At 41.5% G+C, this 23,020-nt stretch overlaps 1 protein-coding gene across 1 annotated transcript; it reads right to left on the bottom strand.

Moving 5' to 3' along the window:
- Positions 1-1,190: 1,190 nt before the first annotated feature.
- On the bottom strand, positions 1,191-16,683 carry LOC100034242 (alcohol dehydrogenase-E-isoenzyme). The gene is made up of 9 exons (NM_001082528.1): positions 16,654-16,683; positions 13,915-14,016; positions 12,901-13,039; positions 10,737-10,824; positions 10,423-10,642; positions 8,245-8,505; positions 4,991-5,126; positions 4,262-4,400; positions 1,191-1,836 (listed from the first exon to the last, which is right to left on the bottom strand). The coding sequence occupies exons 1-9, from the start codon at positions 16,669-16,671 to the stop codon at positions 1,812-1,814; spliced, it is 1,128 nt and encodes a 375-aa protein (NP_001075997.1). The 5' UTR covers positions 16,672-16,683; the 3' UTR covers positions 1,191-1,811.
- Positions 16,684-23,020: the final 6,337 nt, after the last annotated feature.

Here is a 23,020-nt window from a genome sequence, read left to right as displayed (position 1 = left end):
CTTCTTTGATTTCAACCTGCCTCCTTCTCCGTCAGTGTCAATGTAAACAGAGAGCCAGTACTGGGTCAGAGGCATCCTCCCCACCTCCCCACACAGCCCTGGAGGACCGTGCCCCTCTGTGAGGGGACCGACAAGCCCACCTCCAACCTGCTGTCCGCCTACTCCCCACAACCTGAGAGGAAGGAGGGTTGGAACTGGATGCAGGCCTCTGCACAATCTGCAGGATTATATGCCCGCTAATGTGATGTGGGCATTTAGGATCATCTCTTTTTCCTCTGGATCTCATACCATCGGCACCAATATAAAAACATCGGAGCACCCAGCAAAGTGGGACCCAGAGAGTCCCATGATGTTATCTCAGGGGCATTCTGAAAGCTGCTTTGATCCTAAATATCTCCTTCAGCACTTTTGAAAAAACAATCAAACTATTCCCTACATTTACAGGGCACTTCACAGTTGACAGCGCCCTTTCAGTAGCATCATCTCATCTAATCTCTGTGAACCTGTAATGGGTTGGTAGAGCAATCTTTAAGACAAAGGATGGCGTCAGCTCAGAGAGGTTGAGTAACTTACTGAAGGTCACAAGGAAGTGGTAGCTCACTTGTTCTAAGTCTGCACTCCTTCCCACAGCATCCAACAAATCGTAGACATAGAAGGAACCCTTTTAGAGAGAGCTAAAACTTCCTAAAGCAGCAAGCTTTTCGTTACATATTTAGAGACAAAGCTCAAAATGCAAATCTTCCCCTGAGAATGGGAGAGCACTAACAAATGGGTGCCATAGGCTCTCACACACCAAGAAATAAACTAATTCCAGAGTTATCCACTTGATTTAAGGCACGGTAGCTCATAGAAAAGTTCTAGATTGAAGATAATTTTTGAAAAAGTGTACATCTTTAAATGCACATGCCTCTACTTGGAAAGTATATTGCTTTGGACATTTGTGCCATTTCTTGGTTACCCATTTTACAGGCTGTGACCATAGCTGCTTCATTCCCATCCCTACATTTAAGGCCACCACATTGCTTTTTAATTACCTTAAGACTCACTTTCAGTTAATTGTAATAATTAAGATTGTTTAACCAACAAAACACTTCCATGAATAAAAATTACGGAGTTTTTAATATGGCCCTTTTCAAATTTAATACGACGTCTCATGAAACTGCTTTTATTTAAAAGAACGATCATATATCCACTGCCAACAGTATAAAAGCGATAAAGACATTTCCCTCCACCTTATAAAGATGTATGACATTTTCCTAAGAAATTCCCTGCATTTAGAAGTTCTAGACCTTCTCCACTTATAAATCCGAGAGTATCTTTTCACAGACTGTATTTTACTGTGCGACCTTGTTACCTTCATCAAAAGGCAAATACAGACAGTGGAAATGCATGTAGAAGGAGAAGGCTTAGAGCACAATAGCCCATCACGTGTATGCTGAGGGGCAAGTATCATGAGGACCCCCCACCCCCGGCTTCAATACTAAGGGTGCCCAAGATACAAATCATGCAAGAAGTCAAAACACATGCCTTCCCTCAATGGGAAAGGTGACAGGATTCAACGTGAGGAGAATGATTAAGAAGGAAAGTTTAGTGGGCTCAGTTACCCAGCTGATGGTTCCTCTAGCTCTCACTTGGATTTTAAACGTTTGCTTGAAAAGTGACTTCACATCAATTTTTGTTTCTTTTAGAAAGCTCCCAGCGGTAACTATTAATAGCATCTTTGAGGAACAGAATTATTGATGTCGTTTGGCTGATGATCCAGAGGATAGAGGAGCCAGAAGACGGCTACAAGTGCAGACATTTGTATGGTCTCAAAACGTCAGGATGGTACGGATACTGAAACAGGAAATAAAAGATGTCAATGGCTTTAGCGTGTAGATCATTCAGTCTTCTGTGTGAGAGTCCGAGAGCACTTGACATGTCTCAGTGAAAAAGTGTCTGTTCCCGCCACTCCTTTCCCATGCCTTTGCACCCAAGTTGAGTCAAGTAAAAGGGCAGTTCATCTTGTCCTGGCTCTTGCTTGTGTTTTCCCCAACCCTAAGCTCAAGAAAAACATCGTGAATTTGACAGCCATTTAGGCTTCTTTATATAGTAGCATCCTCAAAAATCATTATTGAGCACCTACACGCCTGACATAATATTGAATACAAAACTACAATGGGTGATGGTATGGAAGCAGTTCTTGCTGTCTTTCACACACTCTGCAGCTGCTTACATGCGTTACGTCTTTTAAACCTCAAACAGCAATACTATGAGGCAGGTTCTAATATGATTTCCACTTTTAAGATTACAAATACTGAGACCTAGAGAGCTTTGTAACTCGCTGTAGGTCACACGTCTAGTGTGGGATGCTGGGGTTTAAACCAAACACAAAGTTGTACAAACTACAAGATGAGAGGTCATTTGCTTGAAGGAACCGATAACGTAACAGAGTTAAACTATGTTGAAGGTTTAATAGAGCTTTGACGAAGAAATGTTTCAGATTCTTAGAAGTAGATGATAAAGTTGATTTGTATTCAGAGAGGCTTCATTCTTGGGCAGATCAGACATGTAACATTTACACTAGAACCAATCTCCTTTCCAAAAACCATCTTCTGATGGAAAAATACTTTTATAAAATGAAGGTCTTTGTGTCTTTAAGAAATTATATGTCTGTATATACAGACATATGACAAGAGAAATATATGTAGATAACTTAGAAACTCCAGGACAGTGTAAAGAAGAAAGTAACAGTAACCTGTAATCCCAGAACATGGAGATAATCAGTGTTAATATTTTCTTGAATTTTGGTCAACTTTTTTCTAGACACATGTAAATTTTTAGTGCTATTGTTGAAAACTTCGTAGCATACTGTACATATGTTTATTTTCTCTATTCTATAACCTAAACTTACATGATGAGACTTTCCCACTTTTATGAAAGCATTTCTTTTTGATGACTTCATTGAGTCCTAGTACAAGGCTGGAACTTATTTAAGCATCTCCTTCATGTTACGCTTTCAGGATGTTTCCAATTTTTGATATTATAGATGATAGAGGAACATACTTAAATCACTGCGTGTTTGTATTTCTAACTACTTTGGTAGAATAGAGTCCCATAAATGGAACGCTGGGACAAAGGATCTAAGTTTTTTTAAGGTTTCTAATACAAATTACCAAATTGCTTTCCAGAAAGGATGGAATCTGGTGCTCTTTGGATCCTAGTTTCTTTCCTTCCTCAATCATATTCATCACACTAAGCGTCTAGTGTAATGTGTTATGTGTGTGGCTGCTTAAGAAATGCTGTTTAAAGTTGAAAATCTCACGAGAAGAAGTGTGAGGCAGCAGAAAAGCAGGGACTCTGAAACAAGAAGGTGGAGTTAGATAGAACTGCCTTTTGCTAGTTCTGCCTTGTATGTTAACACAGGTGACACAATCCTTCCTTTTAAGTGGCTGTAAAAGTTAAATGTCACAGGTAGGAATTGGAATCAGCTTAATTTCCGAAGCTTTGAAGAAAAGACTTAAACATTTAAAATAGCATTTTGTACCCTTCCTCTTTAGAGAAATATTTTTGGTTTTTTTTGGTGAGGAAGATTGTCCCTGAGCTTGCATCTGTGCCAATCTTCCTCTCTTTCGTATGTGGGACGCTGCCACAGAATGGATGATGACCAGTGTGTAGGTCCGTGCCCAGGATCCAAAGATGCGAACCACAGGCTACTGAAGTGGAGCGTACTACACTACACCACCGGGCCGGCACCCAATATAATAATTTTTATTTGCAAAAAATTCTCTGTAAATGGAAAGAAGAATTAACAACAGACTGTGATTTTTTCTGAAAAAACTTGTAATATCTGTATAAAAAGCAATCCCATTGTAGCTCCACTTACTCCCACAGTGAATTTTTGGGATGTCCTGAATAGAATTTGAATTTATAGCCATTAATGGTCAACCTTTCTGGTGGCCAGGCAGAGGCTGCCATCACTCCTGGTTATAATTATGACCATGAGTCTCTGATTCTTTTTCCTTGCCCAGGGTGAGTGTTTTCTTGTGAAGAAGGCTGAGTGGCTCTGATCGTTTAGATTTGCTGTAACCAACATAATTTGGCTTCAGCAGAACAGGAAATGCAAAGCAACTGTTCTTGGCTTCTCACCATGTAATCCTAAATGTTCTACATGCAAAGATTGAACTGGTAATGGAAAACCAAGGCACTCTGTTTTTCTCATCCTTCCATCTTTTTTTCTCTCTTGGCCAAAACACACCATAAAAAGAAACTTAAAACCTACCTCTCTCCAGAGCGAAGCAGGTCAAATCCTTCATTTATTTTTTCAAAAGGTAAAACATGGGTGATTAAAGGATCCAGTGCAAACTTTTTAGCCATAAAATCGGCCACAAGTTTGGGGACAGAATCTTTACTCTTAAAACCTGAAAATAAAGCGACATAGTTGTTGGCTTCAGCCAGGGGTAAGAGGAGAATTGGAGAGGAGACTTTCCAAAAAGAATGTAAATGAAAGTTTATGAAAAGTGCTGCATTCCACAAACCACTCTCCTGAGCGTCATAAGAGAGTGTGCGTCAATATCCTTTTGCAGTGGTCTGGCCTTTATTTAAATCGGGTCCTGGTTGTCAATTCTCTCAGAGAGAAATTATGGTACAGACAGGCACTCCCACAGTCAAGGAGCAAATTTAGCAGTTGTCTAAATGTGGGCGATGAATGCAGACATGAATTATTGCTATGGGTTCCTGGGTCTACTAGGTATTCCGGTGCCCTGTGCAGTCTCGAGTATAGAAAGACGTGCTCAAAGCGCCTACTTAGTTCATGGGGACACCAGAAAAGTCTATGTCGGGACCTTCTGTGTGCATTAGTTCCACATCTAGTTGATTTGGAGCCTAGAGATACAAAGGAATTTAAATTTACTTTTAACCATGATACTTTTTAAAAACTGGCCTTGTCACTTGTAAAAGGGAAGAAATCCTGAGGTTAATAAGAATTTGGCCCTCTAACTTAACAACGTACCGCCAAAAATAGCTCCTTTCCAGGTACGTCCACTCAGTAGCAACATAGGATTCATAGAGAGATTTTGGGAATCAGGAGGTACTCCCACAATGACGCTCACACCATATGCTTCTTGACAGCATGACAAGGCAGTCACCTGGAGTAAAATCAATCCATCACACCATCAAATTGGATTCTCTGGTAACCCCCATCATGATGCACAGTATCACGCAATATTGATTTCGCTAGATCATGAGTGTGTGGAGGGAAGAGATTGCATCTGTTGTTTTTTGATTTCTCATGATTTCTCAAAGCCACTAGCTCTGGCTTTAGAAAACGCACAGAGACTATTTCTTGAATAGGACAGTGGATGAATGAATTTGTGTTTCCTTAATTCTTTCTTATAAAGTAATAAAGAGGCAAATATCATTACAAACATACACATAAAATCTGATTCCTCAAATAAAGCTAACGTTTATCATCACATGACCCTCAAGCAATCTGAGTGGGTTAACTCACTTTTCATTTATTTATTAAGTAGATATTTTGGACTCAGTACTTTGAAGCAGGTTTTTTTGGGAGTAGGGGTGGAAGATTAGACCTGAGCTAACATCTGTTGACACTCTTCTCTTTTCGCTGAGGAAGATTGGCCCTGAACTAACATCCAGGCCCACCTTACCCTATTTTATGAGTGGGATGCCTGCCACTGCATGGCTTGATAAGTGTGTGTAGGTACGCACCCAGGATCCGAATCCAACAAACCTGGGCTGCCGAAGTGGAGTGTGAACTTATCTACTACACCACCGGGCAGGCCCCTGAAGCAGGTATTTTGATGGTGAACAACATATAAGGTCAATTACATCATCAAAATTTGTTTCTTGTCCATTTGATGGTCTCCTTTTTTAATGCATCCCCTTTCTACCATCCATTGCTAAAATGTACATTTTTTTCGGATTTACATATTTTTTTCCAACTTTATTGAGGTATGGTTGAGAAATAGCAATTGTATATATTCCGGTTGTACAATGTAATTGTTTTAGGTTGTACAACGTGACAATTTCATATACATATGGAGGGTGAAATGATTACCACAGTCACGTTAATTAACACACCATCACCTCACATAGTTACCATTTGTGCCTGTGTGTGTGGTGAAAACACAAGATCTCTTCTCTTAGCAAATTTCAAGTGTACAATACAGTATTAGTAACTGTACTCACCACGCTCTACGTTAGATACCCAGAACTTGCTCATCTTATAACTGAAAGTTTGTTCCTTTTGACCAACATCCACCCATTACCCCTGCTCCTCAGCCCCTGGCAACCACTATACTACACAATGGTTCTAAGAGTTTGACTGTTTTAGATTCCACATATAAGTGATGTCGCACAGTGCTTGTGTTTCTGCATTGGGATTATTTCGCTTCACATATGTCCTCCAGATTCACCCATGTTGTTGCAAATGGCAGGATTTTCTTCTTTTTTATGGCTGAATAAATTGTTTATCTATCTACCTATCTATCTATCTACACCACGATTCCTTATCCATTCATCTGCCAGTGCACATTTATTGACTCCATGTCTTGGCCCTTGTGAATAATGCGGCAATGAATGTGCGGTGCAGATATCACTCTGAGAAAGTGATTTTATGTTCATTGCTTATCTACCCAGAGGCGGGGTGGCTGGATCATCTGGTGGCTGCATTTTATATTTTTTGAGGAACTTCTATGCTGCTTTTCATAATCACTGTACTGATTTACATTCCCTTCAAGAGTGCACAAAAATTCCCTTTTCTCCACCGCCTCCCCAACACTTATTATCTCTTGCCTTTTTGAGAACAGCCATTCTAAAAGATGTAAGGTGGTGTCTTGTGATTTTGACTTTCATTTCCCTAACGACGAGCCATGTCGATCACCTTTTCCATATAGTTGTTGGCCTAAAATGGACAGGTTTTAAATGTGCTTTTACCTCCCCAAAATGTTCATTGGTTTTACTTTAAACCATACCTCTTACTCTGGAATGTTGAAAGAAAGCCCTCCTCCTCCAGTCAGGTTTTTACACCTGTCCATCGTAAGAAAATTGTTTAGGATGCCCCAGCAAGATATAGTGATCTGTCCTTTGATTTTGAAGTATGAGATGTGGAAGACCAGATCACCTCAGGACATGTGGCGTTGGACACTGGCGTCTTCAAATAAAGTAACAATCCAATTCCACGTCAGAAAATGGAGGGGAAACCACAGCAAAAGGGCATAAGGAGGAAAGATACAGCCTGGGAAAAGTTGGGTTCTCTTGGAACCTCAGCTGCCCACGGCATATCGTCCCAGCTCAAGACCGCAAAGAGCTTCACTCTTCCTGTTTCTCACCGACACAGCTGGGATTTGCTGGAGAACCGCAAAAGGGGGACTTGCTGGTCTCTGGGGACTTTGTTCAGTAGGATTCTAGAGACTTCTGATTAAGTGGAATACAGTTGGAAATGTGTTCCCTCTTGCAATTGATGATATTTGTAATTATTTGAAAGTAATATCATGTACATTCCAAAGCTGCTGTAAGCACTGCAAGACTGGGAACAGTGTTTCATATTGATAACACCCGCTGACATTTGTTAAGCGCTGACCACTTGACAGGTGGCACTGTGCTAAGAATGTTCCATGTATTATCCATGGAATTTGGAATCAATGCTAGGAGATAGCTATCTCAAAGATTTTCAGTGCAAAACCCTGCTGACTTTTTAAAGCATTCAGTCCAACACCCAGGTTTGGGTGCTCGCTAGGAACCACTGCGCAGTCTGCTGTGGTAAAATAACACATATTTTCTGTTCATAAAATGATTCAAAGCGTGAAATTGCTCACTATTTCCAGTGGCCAAAGTACGATATGTGGGAAAAATCAGAATTCATTAAAACAGAAAAATTGTTAAACAATTATTGTTCAGAAAATGGGGAAAAATCAAACGTGCCAACTTGAGAACAGAATTTATATTGTATATATTGGAGTTTGAATTTTTTGACTAAAGATTAACAAGGTAAATTTGTAACGGCTCAATAAACAAACCTCCTCCCTCTACTAAGGGAAAATATTAGTTATAACAGTTTTGCTTAACTGATGGAATGAAAGATTTCTCATGATGATAAATTAAGCAATCAGATAACAAACAGGAGCTGGAAAATCACCACTCATAGCTTTAAAAATGTTCCTTGTATAGAATGTTTCTCTTCTGCAGCCTGAAAGCATCCTCCAGAACACAGAAGCCGAACTCAGGGCATTCTGCAGTACATACCATAGTGTCGAGCCGACCAATGACTTCAAAGGAAAAATCCACACCTCCATTGCTCATTTCTGTCAGCACCTCCTGGATGGGTTTCTTGTAGTCCTGAGGGTTGACACACTCAGTGGCACCCACTTCTTTGGCCTTTGCAAACTTGTCTTTGTTGATGTCCACCCCAATGATCCTGGCCGCTCCGGCTGCTTTACAGCCCATGATAACAGACAGGCCCACTCCTCCAAGGCCAAACACGGCACAGGTGGAGCCCTGGGTGACCTGTGTTTTCAGAAAATGCAAAAATGGATCAAGTAATGATTGTTGGAGAGCTCCTAAGCTGTGGAAAGTGCTATGCCTTGTCCGTTTTCAGGAGCTGCTCAGACTATGTCCAACCTGCTGTCAAAGCCTCTTTTGGCTTCAATTGTTTCAGTGTTCAAGCTGAGGGGTTTGAACTAGATCTTTGCTGGACATTAGACATTAGACCCGGGGAACTTAAAAAAATCTCAATGGTCACAGCCCATAACCAATTAAATCAGAATCTGGGCAGGTGGGACCCAGCCCCCAGGTGACTCCAATGGGAAGCCCAGGCTGGGAGCTGGGAGCCTGGATGATCTTTGAGCTCTAAATGCTGGTGACTTCCCTCTTAAAGAGAGTCTAGAGGCTCAAATCTCTTGACAGCCAGCTTCAGCACATCACACATACATAAACACAATTTTTGGGAAATGAGATAATAAGTGTAAAATGTTATTCCAGGAGACTGAAAAAAATAGTCCAATTGAACCCTCAATAATTAACTCCTTGGTTGATTAACTTTCAGTAGTCATAACCAGTATAATGAGAGCAGAAATTAGCTCTGAAACATGGAAGAATTATCCTGAGGTTAACACAAAACCTAAGGCCAGGGGAAACTCACAGGTAACTTTAAGATAATACAGCTTGAGGCCAATGTGATCTTAGTGGGTCTTTCTCCCTGCTTTTTAACATACACTAAGGGATGATAATGCAGTGAAAAGTTGGTCTATGTTAATAACGGATGAAATCCATTATTATGAGTGCCCTTGGCTGCTGCTCAATTAGAACACCTGCTCAAACAGATAATGCCATTGCACAAGGGCCTTCATGCAAGCACAGAAATTTGGAAAACACGTGCTCTCAATTGATTAAGGTGGCTAGGGACAGTTTACTAACCCTCGTCTGCTGGAGTCAGCCTTCAGTGAGGGTAAAATTCTCCTCCCGTACCGCGTAATCATTCCCTGGGGTATGGCTCCACTCTTTGCCTTACTCAGGAAAATATGAGGCTTGTGGCCATGACTTAAAAGTGCTGGTAATTATGTGTTATGCTTTATGAATCAGCAGGAGTCTTGAGAGAGAGGTTCATTGCAGCTCTCCTACGAAGCAGCTGTGAGATTTTGGACAAACAGCTTTATGTCTCTGGGCCTCAGTTTCATAAAACGAAAAGATGCTGGATTTCCAACCGTTTGTGGAAAGGAGCCTTTAGAGAACCTCTCCTTAGAATCTACCACTTCAGCAGTGTGTGTGTGTGTGTGTGTGTGTGTGTGTTCATGGCAGAGGATGAGACATAGCAGTGGAATGAACGCATCACTGAAGCTTCCTCGCTTTCCTCATCGGGATCCACAGAGTGGGTGTGTTGATGGCCCTCGGTTTGGAGGGGTAGCAGGTAAGGCTTTGGAGTCTATTGTTAATCCTAATCCTGGGCGTGGAGGATCCCTGGACTAGATACTCCCCAAAGGCAACCCCTTCATTTCATTTACTTTTGCTGCCTCAGAACCCGGCAGACCCTACCGTGCCTGGTGCGTGTTGGTGCTGTCTCACTGTAGAATGAATGACTGAACGAGCGGCCAGCTCTAGAGTTTAGACATCCCAAAGAACAAATAAACAAGCATAATTATTGAAAACGACACCTTTACTGTTTCGTGACTAATTACCAACTACTTTTGCATCAGTGATAAACAGATCAACGTTCTAGGATATGCTCTCCATTCCTTCTGAGGGCACTTTCCTACTCATCCTCGATACCCTCAATTCTGTGGAGTACGTCAATGTTCTTATGGGAGCAGAGGGAAAGCTACTAGTAAATGTACGAAGAATGATCTCTGATTCCTGTGAGAATCTGCTTTCCTTTTGGTTCCTGACAGTCTGAGTGTAACCGGTTTTATCACCCGTTGTCATTCGTACCTTGGCAACCTTGACTGCAGACCCATAACCAGTAGAAAATCCACAGCCAATGAGACAGACTTTCTCCAGCGGTGAGGCCGCATCGATCTTGGCCACTGAGATCTCGTCCACCACGGTGTACTGGGAGAAGGTGCTGGTGCCAAGGAAGTGGTGGATGGGCTTCCCTCTGCAGGTGAACCTGCTGGTACCATCCTGCATGGTTCCCCGAGGCATGCTCAGACTAATCAGTGCAACACACAGACACACAAGGGCATGAGACGGGCATAACCTATGTGCAAATCTATGGCTGCATAAGGAGAGTAGCAGAAACTTACTCATTTTTCAAGCAGAAGTTGCCTTCAGGGTGCTTACAAACCCTGCATTTTCCACACTGGGGAGTAAAGAGTGGGATGACTTTATCACCTGGAGGAGGATAAAAGAAATTCTTCTTAAACTTCTATCCAGGAATTAATAGAGCAAGAAGTTAAAGCTTACGCGTGTGTATTAGAGACATGTCTTTCAAAAGTGTCCAAGAAATAGGATGCGGTCAGCAGCGTGCCATCGGCCATTGCCTGCTGGCATTGTTGATTTGGGTTTATATGTGCCGGAGGGTTGTCAAAAAGGAAGTGCAAATGTGGGAAAACCATGGATGTTTAAAAGCAGTTCCACTGTATTAGTTGTTATCCTTTATTGTGTGCCCTTTCTCCTGGTGGTGTTATACATATCATCTCATTTAATCTTCATTAAACCTTCAATATTGTCACTGTAAGTATAAACATAAATTTTAGTTGTGAGTAGGCTGCCATATTTCTGCCAGATGTTGGGGAATCTAGTATTTTGTGATAGTTTGGGGTACAGTAAAAGTGAGAATTTTGACAACCATTTCTTGGCTTTTCAAAGTGACTATGCTTATCTTTACTATGAAATGAGTGCTTAGCTTTGAAATTTTATTCATTTTTTAAGGAAACTAACAAAAATGGGACAAAGAAGAATTCGAGAAATTCCTTTGAAAGCCTCAGTCCTCAACAATGAGTTCGATGCTTTCTTTAGAGTAGGAACCGCCTGTCAAATGTTTATGGCTGATCATTTGTGAATCATCTATTTCTCCTGCTACTGTGGAGGGGGCAGGGGTGGAAAGTAAGGGCGTCATTCATTATTAATTGATTTCTAACTGAAGCAGATACTGAGAGCTAAAATGCAAGGCAGATAATTTATTTTATTCTTTTCTGTCCACATGTCCATTAAGTATTTGGTTAAGGGGGGAGGTCAAATATACTGGCTAAAGTCATTTTTTAGAATTAAACACAATTTTTATTGTTAATCATCTATGCTCTCTATCCACAAGACCCAGGAAAATGGTTGGCCATAACATTTAATAGGTTAACTTTACATGGAGAAGATGACACAGAAATTTTCTATTTATTCACCCTTTACCTCTAGAAATATTTGCCTATACTATTATACAATAAAATTAGGATAAAATAAATGTTAAAGATGAAATAGTACTTTGTAACCAGTCACATTGAACCCTGGTTAAAGGTAATAAAACTGCCAGGTCTGCTAGGTCCCTTTCCTTTCCTTCCAAGTGGTCTGTTTCATTCCTTCTGGGTTCAAGAAGGGAGGCCAGGGCCGGCCCAGATGGCCTAGTGCTTAAAGTTTGGGGAGCTCCACTTCCCCACCCGGCTTGGGTTCGGAGCAGGAACCCCACCACTCGTCTTTCAGTAGCCTCCCACAGAGGAACTGGAAGGACTTACAACTAGAATATACAGCTACTTACTGGGGCTTTGGGGAGGGAAAGATAAAGAGGAGATGGGCTACAGATGTTAGCTCAGGGTGAGTCTTTACCAGCAAAATAATATTAAAAACTTAAACAAACAAGAAGGGAGGCCATATTGGAAGAGGAAGCCAGTGGAGGGACTTCACTTCCAGCTCAGCAGAGATCGCACTATGATTCAGGCTTAGCCTCGTGGCCCCATTCTGTGAGCTGCTGGCGGCACAGAGCAGTTTCCACACACTGATCCAGAGGCTCAGGATGTGCACTGATGTCTTTCCCTGGTCTCGTTTGTGGTTCTCTTGGGCCATGACTGGCCGTGCTCAGCAACACTCAAATGGCAGTTGTTTGATTATGAACTTCGTTCTGGCAGGCACTGCGTGTCTTTTGGTCCTCACGCAGCCCAGGATCCAACCTGGCACCTGACATCTAGAAAGCACTCAGTAAACGCCTGCCAAGGAGAGACCACAGGAGAGTGTGCCCGCACTCGCGCTGGAGCAAGGCAGGCAGGGAGGGGGAGGGGAAGGGAGCGGGGAGGGGGAGGGGAGGGGGAGGGGAGGGGGAGGGGGATGGGAGGGGGTGGGGGAGGGGGACAGCCTCGGTTCAAGTCCCGGCTCCTCTGAGACCATCCACAGGGCCTTCTCCTCTCATGGCTTCAATTTCCTCCTTCAGCCTGGATGATCTTGGGGGCCTGAACCAAGGCACACCCCCAAGCATGAAATCTGTACCTGGTCTTACTGTAGTGACGCCTTCTCCAATGCTCTCCACAATGCCCGCTGCCTCATGGCCTGCGATCACAGGAAGAGGTGTGACAAGGGTTCCACTAACCACGTGGTCATCTGAGCGACAAATTCCTGTGGCCACCATCTACGGGGAAAGGGAGGAGGACTGGATTCAGTGAAACTGTGGCCCTCACGTGGACTTATATGCACTTTCCTGAAATTGGGCTTCTGAAGAGTTTTCATGGATTTTGCCGATAATCCCTTCTCTTCCCAGATACAAAACTTGTGGTTTATCCCCAAGATTATTTAGTCTAAAACCCTCCTCCACGATCCTTTCCTTTGTTAAACAATTTGGAATAATCTGTGAAATGATTGTTTCTGAAATATTTGTCTTATAAATATACAAGAGTGCATCCTTTTTATAGAAGTAAAAATAATTCAGATTAGCATCAAGAAAATAGTCACTTAAATTCCACCATCTAATACCAATTGATTTTGAAATCTTGATATAAATCCCTTTGTACTTTTCTTCTGTACAAATAAGTACATTAATTTTTTTATGTCATTAGGATTATACTGTATATATTCTTTTGTTTCTTTTTTAAAATGTAGCTATTTATATCTTTCCTTGACAATAAATGTAATTCCACTCTCTGGATGACCATATAAAAACTGCCTCTTGGGGCTGGCCCAGTGGCCTAGTGGTTAAGTTCAGGTTAAGTTCACATGCCCCGCTTCAGCAGCTGGTTCCGATCCTGGGTGTGGACCTATGCACTGCTCATCAAGCCATGCTGTGGTGGGTGTTCCACATAAAATAGAGGAAGATGGGCATGGATGTTAGCTCAGGGCCACTCTTCCTCAACAACAAGAGGAAGATTGGCAGCTGCTGTCAGCTCAGGGCTAATCTTCCTCACCAAAAAACCCGAATACTGCCCCTTAATGGATTTTGGTTCTTTCCAGTTTTCCTGTTTTATTAATTTTCTAAACCTAAAATTCAGTACAAGTGGAAAAATGTTTCACCTTTATACGGACTTCATGGGCCTTCGGGGGTGCAACCTCCACCTCCTCGATGGAAAATGGTTTCTTTTCCTCCCACAGCACAGCCGCTTTGCATTTTATTACCTGGAAATCGAACACAAAGATGACACCAGCTGTTCCCCACTCTTGAAGTCAAGGATTGAGTCTTTCATCTTTTTATGTGTGACATCTAGAGTCATGTCTGGAACCTAAGTGTTCCGTACAAATGAACAACCTCTGGTTTGCAAAGAGAGTAAAAATACCTTTATTTAAAAATGTGGAAAGCAAGAACATAGGAACAGAGAAACAGAATTAACTCTAATGACACATTGAAATAAAATGGAATATCTTCTTTTAGGCCACGCTTATGCTGTTTTTCTCTTCAGGTTGTTTATTGCTGATATTTCCTAAGGCGGTGCTGAAATTAGTTGCTTACCCACAACTGTTGGCTGGCACTTTAAGTTCTGAATCACCGTTATTTTGCTGACAGATTCTGTTCATGTGAAATCTATTGCCCTCTTGCTCAATTCTCTGCTTGAGCACAAGCCATCGGACACATGATTCCGGTTCTGTACTTGCCTGCCTGCCTAGCAGACTTCTTCTCAATTTGCCTGCTCCCCTCCTTTGATTTTCTCTCCTGCTACTCTGTGTGCTGCTTGTTTGCACCACTCATTTGAAAGTTCACTTTGGCAGCTCTGTTTCATTATCATCTTATGTGTAAGGATTCCTTCCAGATTAGATGTGAGCCAAAAATTTTGAAATTAAAGCCACACACACACACACACACACACACGTATTTTGAAATGAGAGAGCTGTGTGTTTGCCTTTCCAGCTAACATGGCTTACCCATAGACATTCTTAAAAATAAAAGTTGAACACATATTTTCAGTGCCTGGGAATGTAATATAAAACCTGTCTTGATTGCTGTAAATGTATGTAGTTGAGAATGTTTTTCTAGAGAGAATTGACATCACTGCAAATATGATAAAAAATTCAACTGAAATTTATCTAACAATTCATTTTCATTATTTATATGTCAAATCGCCCCACTTTGCAATGTGCTTGTCGTGGTCGATGCCACATGAATGTGAGCGTCCTTGGAAGTAATACACCAGTGGTAGAGAGGTGTGGCTTATCAGGCGCTGTGATGCAGCAGGCGCATTGTGGCCTGTGCTGGGTGAGTTACATGCTCCATCTGTAAACATCACCGGGCAGTATTTTTGAATTATTGGTCTTATTTTACAGATGAAAAGATCGAGGCTCAAATGATGCAGAAATTGACTGAGCAATTTTCCTAAAGTAACGAAGCTGGCTGTCTGGAGAATTGATATCAATCTACCTTTATCTTTTCACTACCTCATGCTGGTGAAAGATTAACAAAAGGTAACACAATAATAACAACAGTGATAGCGGTCACTAACATTTATTGAATTGTTTCTCTGTAACCCGCACTATTCTTACTGCTTGCCGGTATTAATTCATTACATTCTCACAACACCTCGTAAAGGAGTATTATTGCTGTTGCCATTGAGCATGTGAAGACGATGTAGCAAGGACAGGGAGACATCAAGGAAGCGTTGTGATGGAGCTGGAAGTTAGGATGTGGCAGCTGAGGGGAGGATTGAGTGCCTGTTACTTGTTGTTTTCATTACTACATTGGCTTTACCGTTTGGCTTTCTGAATTCATTGTTTCTCTTAAGCTGAGTTTTGGCAATTTTAATTTTTCTTCCCCCTAGTTAATCTTCATTTGCAATGTAAATGCCATTGTAAATGCTAATCAGTAACGAATGAAAATAAGACAGTTGGAACGAGAAAACTGGAAATTGGTTCCCCATGTGGTTTCCATCCAATCTTCCTGATACAGGCCTGTTGTGTCACACAGTGTGTGTAGAAATCTCAGAATGTTAAACTGAGTTATCAGAGCAAGATGTTATAATGTGTGATTCGCTCCTAACACAACAAATGTCCTGGGAAGAGTTGACAGGCTGCTGTAATTGAGCAGGCAGACGGGAGGAATTGACGACGCTGAATGACCGCCTGCCTCTCTGGGCCTGGAAGCACTGAACACACACGCTGACTCTGCAGAAGACCCAGGGCCCAGTCTCTGTGTTCCCAGCGCTCCTAAGTGATTCAAACTGCACTAGTATTAATGATTGTGTGAAATCACGTTGACTTTTGTACATAGAAGATAGTGTTCTGGAGGATTTCTCTGGGAGGGTGCTGAACTGTGCCGTAACAGGACTCTTAGGTCGGAATTTGCATGTTGAACTTGGCTGGCTTACCCAGGATCATTCTGATGCTTTAGATGGATCAAACTTCTGTCAGACTCAACTTTACGTATTCATAAAAGATACGATTATAAAGCATAACATTTAAATCATGGTTTCTTAATATAAAGATAACTTTCTTAACATACAGATGACTTCTTGACTAAAAACGTTTCCAACTTTTAGATTTGCGGATTACTCATGATCGGCTGTAACCACAGCACATTTATTTAACAGAGCACATAGAGACTTTGTAGGTACAAATGCTGCACATTCTGGCTGAAGATATTTAGGAATAGCCTTTTCCAATCGTAGTTCAATGTGTATTGTGTAATGAAGCATACACTCTATGCTGTATTTCAGTATATATTGCTTCTAATTTAGACATGTATTTTAAATTGTTCATTAAACATTATCTGTCTGTGTATTATATTAATGAGAATAAAATTCTAAAAGTAAAACATTTTTCACTTACTTTTCCTGCTGTGCTCATGATGCCGTTTTCCCTGCAGGCCAGGAGTCTGACGAATCCTTGCGGAATCCCCTTTTGAGGACGTAAGCAGATGGACTGCACGGATGTTTTGTTTGCTTCAGTAACGCCCAGTTCCACACATGTCATCTGGGGTCTTTAAGCCACGCCCATGAACGTTTTCTCATCCCAGGTGCGATCAGAATCAAAAGGTCACTGAACCAGCGCTCAAACATTGACTTTGTTTGCAATACGCTGATTTTAGATAACATTGTGATTTCATTAGGTTAAATATTTCCTTACACATCTCCCTTTTTCCTGGATTCCATATTTCTCCTCTCTCAACTGCACCCAGGGTGTTCAGAGTTTTGTTTTCTCTTCGTGTGAACTAAGCCCCAACATTTTTTTATTGAGGTATAAGTGACATATAACATTATATTAGTTTCAGGTGTTCAACATAATGATTCCATGTTTGGATACACTGTGAAATGATGACCACAGCTAATCTAGTCACCATCTGTCACCACACAAATTTACAAGAATTTTTTTTCTTGTGATAACAACTTTTAAGATTTAGTCTCTTAGCAACTTTCAAATGTGCAATACAATAAAGACTTGAATGTGAGACCTGAGGCCATAAAACCCCTAGAACGAAACATAGGCGGTGAGCTCCTTGACGTTGGTCTTGGCAATGATTTTTTGGATCTGAGTTTAAAAGCAAAGGCAACAAAAGAAAAAATAAACAAGGCAGCCTACATCAAACTAAAAAGCTTCTTCACAGCAAAGAAAACCATCAACTTACACAACTAGAAGGACATGCAACTAAAATATACAACTATATGCCAGGGGGATTTGGGGAGATAAAGCAGAAAAAAAAAAAGAAAGCCATCAACAAAATGAAAATGCAACCTACTGAGTGGGGGAAAATATTTGCAAATCATATATCTGATAGGAGATTAATATCCAACGCATGTAAAGAATTCATATAACTCAATGGCAAAAAGACAAACAATCCAACTTCTAACCCACATGATGAAGTTAGACCTGAGGAGGAGTGAAAAAGGAGCAAAAATGGACAAGATCAGAGAGAGCTACAAGCCAGAGGAATGTGTTTGCTCCAGCACTTTCCTCCTCTTCATAGCAGAGAAGTCAGACAGCAATCAGTCATAGGAAAGACGCTCACCATTCCTGGCATTTCTGCTCCACTCAGTACCGATCAGCACTGACTAAGCATCTCCCTGTTCCAGGCAGTCACCTGGGCAGGGTAGGGTAGCAATGATGGGTAAGAGATGGCCTCTTCCCCTTCCTAGAGGCAGTATGGGGCAGTGGTTATGCCATGGCCTTGGATTCAGGCAGACCCTATTCTTACTAGTTGTGTGAACTTGGATTTATTATTTAACTGTCTTTGGCCTTAGTTTCCTTATCTGTGAAGGGAGGGTGAGTAATAATACCTCCTGAAAGGGTTATTTGATGAGCAAATGAGATAATCCTTTTAAAGCATTTATCAGGGAGCCTGAAATAGGACAGCCTTCAATAAATATTAGCTGCAATGATTATCCATAAAAGTAAGCTCACAGTCTATGGTGGGGGGAGAGGGGGAGAGGCAGGTGACCCAGTCAGACCACCTGGGATTTCTCCATCACAGTGAGAGCATTCTGACTGAAGGACTCAGAGGAGGTTTTGTAGAGAGAAGGCATTTAAGGTAGAAAGTAAACAACAATCATTTTGGCAAATAGTGAAAAAAACCCACTTGTGCATTCCTGTTGTTCCTCGTTCAGTGCCATGAGTGTGAGGAAAAGTGTGAGTTTGATTTTCAATAAGTCTCCAGTCTTTTACCAACCTTTTACCACTCAACGACTTAAGTAGATATGGTCTGTCAACATGTGTATGTTAACATAAAGAGTAGGTTTCTCTAGAACAATCAATGGAACAAAACCGTTGTCTGTTTCCAACTTTACTAATGCAGGTGTAGAGAGCCATCCTGGGCCTCAGAACATCCACCCAGCAGAGAGGCAAGAAAGGTCTTCCATCTCCTCACGGTGGTCTTACGACCACCCAGTGGGCACCACTTCTTGACAAGGGCCACCGCCCTACTCTCCCCACCCACCCACCTTAACCTGTGGACAGCAGTGCAAAGAAAGGGAGTCTGGCACTTTTCAGAGACTGGTGGTATCAGGGGGCTCGTATGTCCCAGTCAATTTGAAGGACTCATTGGATTGGTGTGTTTATAGAGTGACGGAGGGATAGGGTACCAGGAATGACTTGAATTCTTAATAAATTGGTGGTTTATTTGGGAGACAGAAATTTACAGGAAGCTAATGGCTGTGATTTATTAAGCACATACTATGTTTCCAGAACTCTACTGGCGGTTTTTCATACATTATTACGTATCATCCTCAGAGCAATCCTACAAGGAAGGTACTATTATTATTCCCATTTTGCAGATGAGGTAAGAGAAGCTCAGCAATTATAGATCCCTAAATTCCTTTCCGAGTCAGAAGATTTGGCTTCAAGAACAGCAAGGTTTCAACAGATATGTGAAAAGACGTGGAGGAAACAGTCATCAAATAGTTCTTGACCACACTCCTAGTGTTTTCACTATTTGCCGTATGAATAGGCTGAGAATTCTTCAAATCTTTAAATTGTGCATTCAGCCGTCTCTCCTGTCTGGCATCTTACTATAAGCCATGAGGAGGAGCCAAGCTGCACTTTTACATTTTGCTTATCTGCTTTGCTTGGAAATTTCTTCAGCTGACTATCCAATTTCAGTGCTGGCAAATTCTACCTCCCACAAGACACTAGAGCACAAACACAATTCAGCCAAGAGCTTTGCCACTTCATAACAGCACTGCTTTTCTTCCAGCGTCCAAAACATGTTTCTCATGTCTGTGTGAGACCTCAATCAGACCTTCCTGTCCATGTCGACAAGCATTCCGCTCATGATTCCTCAGATATTCTTGAAGAAGATTGAGGCTTCCTTTTCAGCTCTCCTCTTTTCGTTCTGAGCTCTCATCAGAATTGCCTGTAAAGGTCTATTCATGGCAACCTAGGCTTTTTCTGGCATATACCTCAAAACTCTTCCAGCCTCTGCCTATTCCCCAGTTCTAACGCCACTTCCATACCTTTAGGCATTTGTTACAGCAGCATCCCTGCTTCTTGGTACCAATTTCTGTCATTGCTCCTTTGGGCTGCTACAACAAAAACAGCATAGTCTGGTTTAAACAACAAACATTTATTTCTTACATATGCGGGTAGCTTCGGTGCCTGGTGAGAGACGACTTCCTTGTTTATGGACAGCCATCTTCTTGCTGTGTTCTTACATAGTGGAAGGGGCAAGAGAGCTCTCTGGGCGCTCTTCTTAGAAGAGGATTAATCCAACTCATGAGGGCTCCACCCTCATGACCAAAACATCTCCCTAAGGCCCCACCTCCAAATACCATCACTTTGAGGATCAGGTTCAAACATATAGCGGGTGCCCAGCCTGGGTTAGGTGTCCAGCCATGAAACAATCTGTTAAAAACCGAAGGTTGAGGGACTGGCCCAGTGGCATTGCTATTAAGTTTGTACTCCACTTGGGTGGCCCAGGGTTTGCCGGTTTGGATCTGGGGCATGGACCTATGCACAGCTCTTCAAGCCATGCTGTGGTAGACATCCCACATATAAAGTAGAGGAAAATGGGCACAGATATTAGCTTAGGGCAAATCTTCCTCAGCAAAAAGAGGACGCTTGGTGGCGGATGTTAGCTCACGGCTAATCTTCCTCAAAAAAAACACAAAGGAACCCCCTAGATGCTTGAGGTTATGTAGCTGTAGAGAGCTACACCATCTTCAATGGTGTCATGAAGCTGGAAAGTGTCAGTGGCAGAATCCTAAGACACATCTGTCCACTTCAGAAGCTCATATTTTTTCCACTACTCTACAAAAGGGGAGGAGGGCAAACAGGATTTGAGTAAGACATTCAGCTATCTACCCACAAGGGTAGCCCCCGCATTTTATAAGACCTAAAGAAGAACACTGTAACCAGCAGGGAACTCAGAAATCATCCAGTCCAAATTCCTCATTTCATAAGCCAAATGACTTGGCAAAGCAATTAATATTTATTTATAAGATGTTTGGAAAGGAAAAAAGTGTACCTGTTCTCATGAGTGCATGAGTAATCCAGTGGTTTATAAATATTGTGGGTTTTGGAAGGGTAAGGAGGGAGGTTAGTAATAGCTAAACACTTAAGTTGCTAGGGTGATATGTTTAATCTGCCCAAATCCAACATCACAAATCAAGTATTGACTTACGTTTTACTTTGACATTGAAGCCAAAGTTAGTGAGGAAATTAAAGTTATCTCCTTTTCTCCAAAGTTAGAAAATATTTTGGCAGCCTTCTCCGCTGATCCGGACATAAAGGGCATGTGTAGTATGCTTGAAATGTCTGTTCATAGGTCTCCTGTGAAAGGCCTTGGGAAAGAGTGTCAGGGGAGCCCAAAGCGAAAGCCGTGCAGTATCCTTGGCAGTCTTCTCTGAGCACCAAATTCAAGTAATCTGAATGATAGCAAACACTGGATTAAATGTTACGGATCTGTACAATGAACTGCTATGCAAATCCCACAATTTCAATAATATAAAAAGATGTGCCAGGGAAGGGTGCAATCTATAAATTGAAAATAGTTCTTTAATGATGAAAAATCTATAGTGCTTCTCCATAGGATGGTGTTATTTTCATTCATCTTTGCATTATATCACTAAGAATAGTCAAATATTATTAAGTGATTACTTTATTAAGTGCTTGCTTATCTCATTTAACTTAATTCTGTTAGGAAGATATTATCGTAAGTCACTTTTTATAGATAAGAAACTGAGGATAAGAGGTAAAAAAACTGCCTGAAGTAAGATTCTAAGAGGTTTTATCCAGCATTAACGTTTTTAATAAGGACTGATAATGATAATAATAATGGTTAACAATTATGTGGATTAAGTATGTGCCAGGCACTGTTCAAAGTGCTTTACATTTACCAAAAAATTCTCAATTCAACCCTATGAGGTACAATTACATTCCTTTTTATAGAGGAGAAAATCAAGGCCCAGAACGAGGTCCCCCAGCCAGTATGTGGCAGAATCAGGATCAGAAATCAAACAGTCCAGAAACAAAGTCCTCACTCTTGTCTGTTTATGGCTCTTGTCCAAGGGCTTAATGAAAATAGCAAAAAAGAATGAAAAGAGAAAAATGAAAGTACATATGATAAATCAAAACCAACTTAATTTTGCAGCCTGGATGAGTGAGAGAAAAGTGGTTTTATTGACTAACAGGGAAGGTTGATTTCAACATGTTAAATTTTAGGTAACCTTGGAACATTGAGTGGAAAGTCCAGTTGGGAAACATGAGGATGTTACAGGCCAAATAAAATGACTCAATGTGTAGATTGGAGACTAGAAAAAGAGAGGTAAGAGAATTTCTCGGTTCTGGCAGGGAAGAATCTTGGAAGGTCCCACTCTATTCTAACAAGCAAAATCCTGAACAAACTGAGAAATCAACAACTCAGCTTAGATCTTGTCAACTTTAAAAGGTAAATTGGCCAGTTGTTTTACCTGCAAAATGAGTTTATTTGGGAACAATCAAAAGAATTGTAATTCAGGATATGCAGGCTATGGCAGACCATAGGCAAATCCAGAGAAACAAAGTAAAAGACTTGCTTTATAGAGAAAAATGGGGGGGGGGGGCTGGGGAGGAGCCATAATATGCAGAGTCCATTGGAGGAAACTGGGAGTCCAAAGTGTACAGGGTTTCCACTGGTTGCATTGCTACAGTCTCTCATTGGCTGGGCTGTTGCCAGGCAGGGAAATCTTCCTTCCCTCTGCTGCATAGTAATGTAACAAACACGTTCCTGTCGGAGATGCATGCAGACATCTCTTTCTGTTTGGAGTAATTGACCATGTATGACAGAGCATGAGACCTCCCCTTACAGGCCTTCCTGACTCCGACTTAGTTGAGGTTTGTTTTATTAATTTCACATTTCTCCCTTTGGATTAAGATCTTTCTCCAAGAGCATCACTGGTCAAGAGTCAGGTCTTTTGAGTTTGGTAGCCTTTGTCCCTCAGTGCCAGGAAGGATCTTTCCCAATTGTCGTGTCCCACATGGAAGAGAAAGTGCACAGTCTGAGGCCACATTTGAGTAACAAGGAAAGCTATCAGGGAGAATTCTCAGGCATTTCTTAGCCAGAGTCCATATTCTTCTGAGGTTGTAGGCATTGGAAATCATCTGGAGGTGCTGAGCTAGCATCACCTTATTAGGTATGTCATCTTTACAAAGGTTCAACAGGCAACAAGTACAGAAGTTTACAACAAACATACAAAGCAAAATCAACAGCAATACTATAAATCCAGTT

The sequence above is a fragment of the Equus caballus genome, chromosome 3 (genome assembly GCF_041296265.1).
Source record: "Equus caballus isolate H_3958 breed thoroughbred chromosome 3, TB-T2T, whole genome shotgun sequence".
In the NCBI taxonomy this organism is placed as follows: Eukaryota; Metazoa; Chordata; class Mammalia; order Perissodactyla; family Equidae; genus Equus; species Equus caballus.
This window is presented reverse-complemented; position numbering and strand designations above follow the sequence as displayed.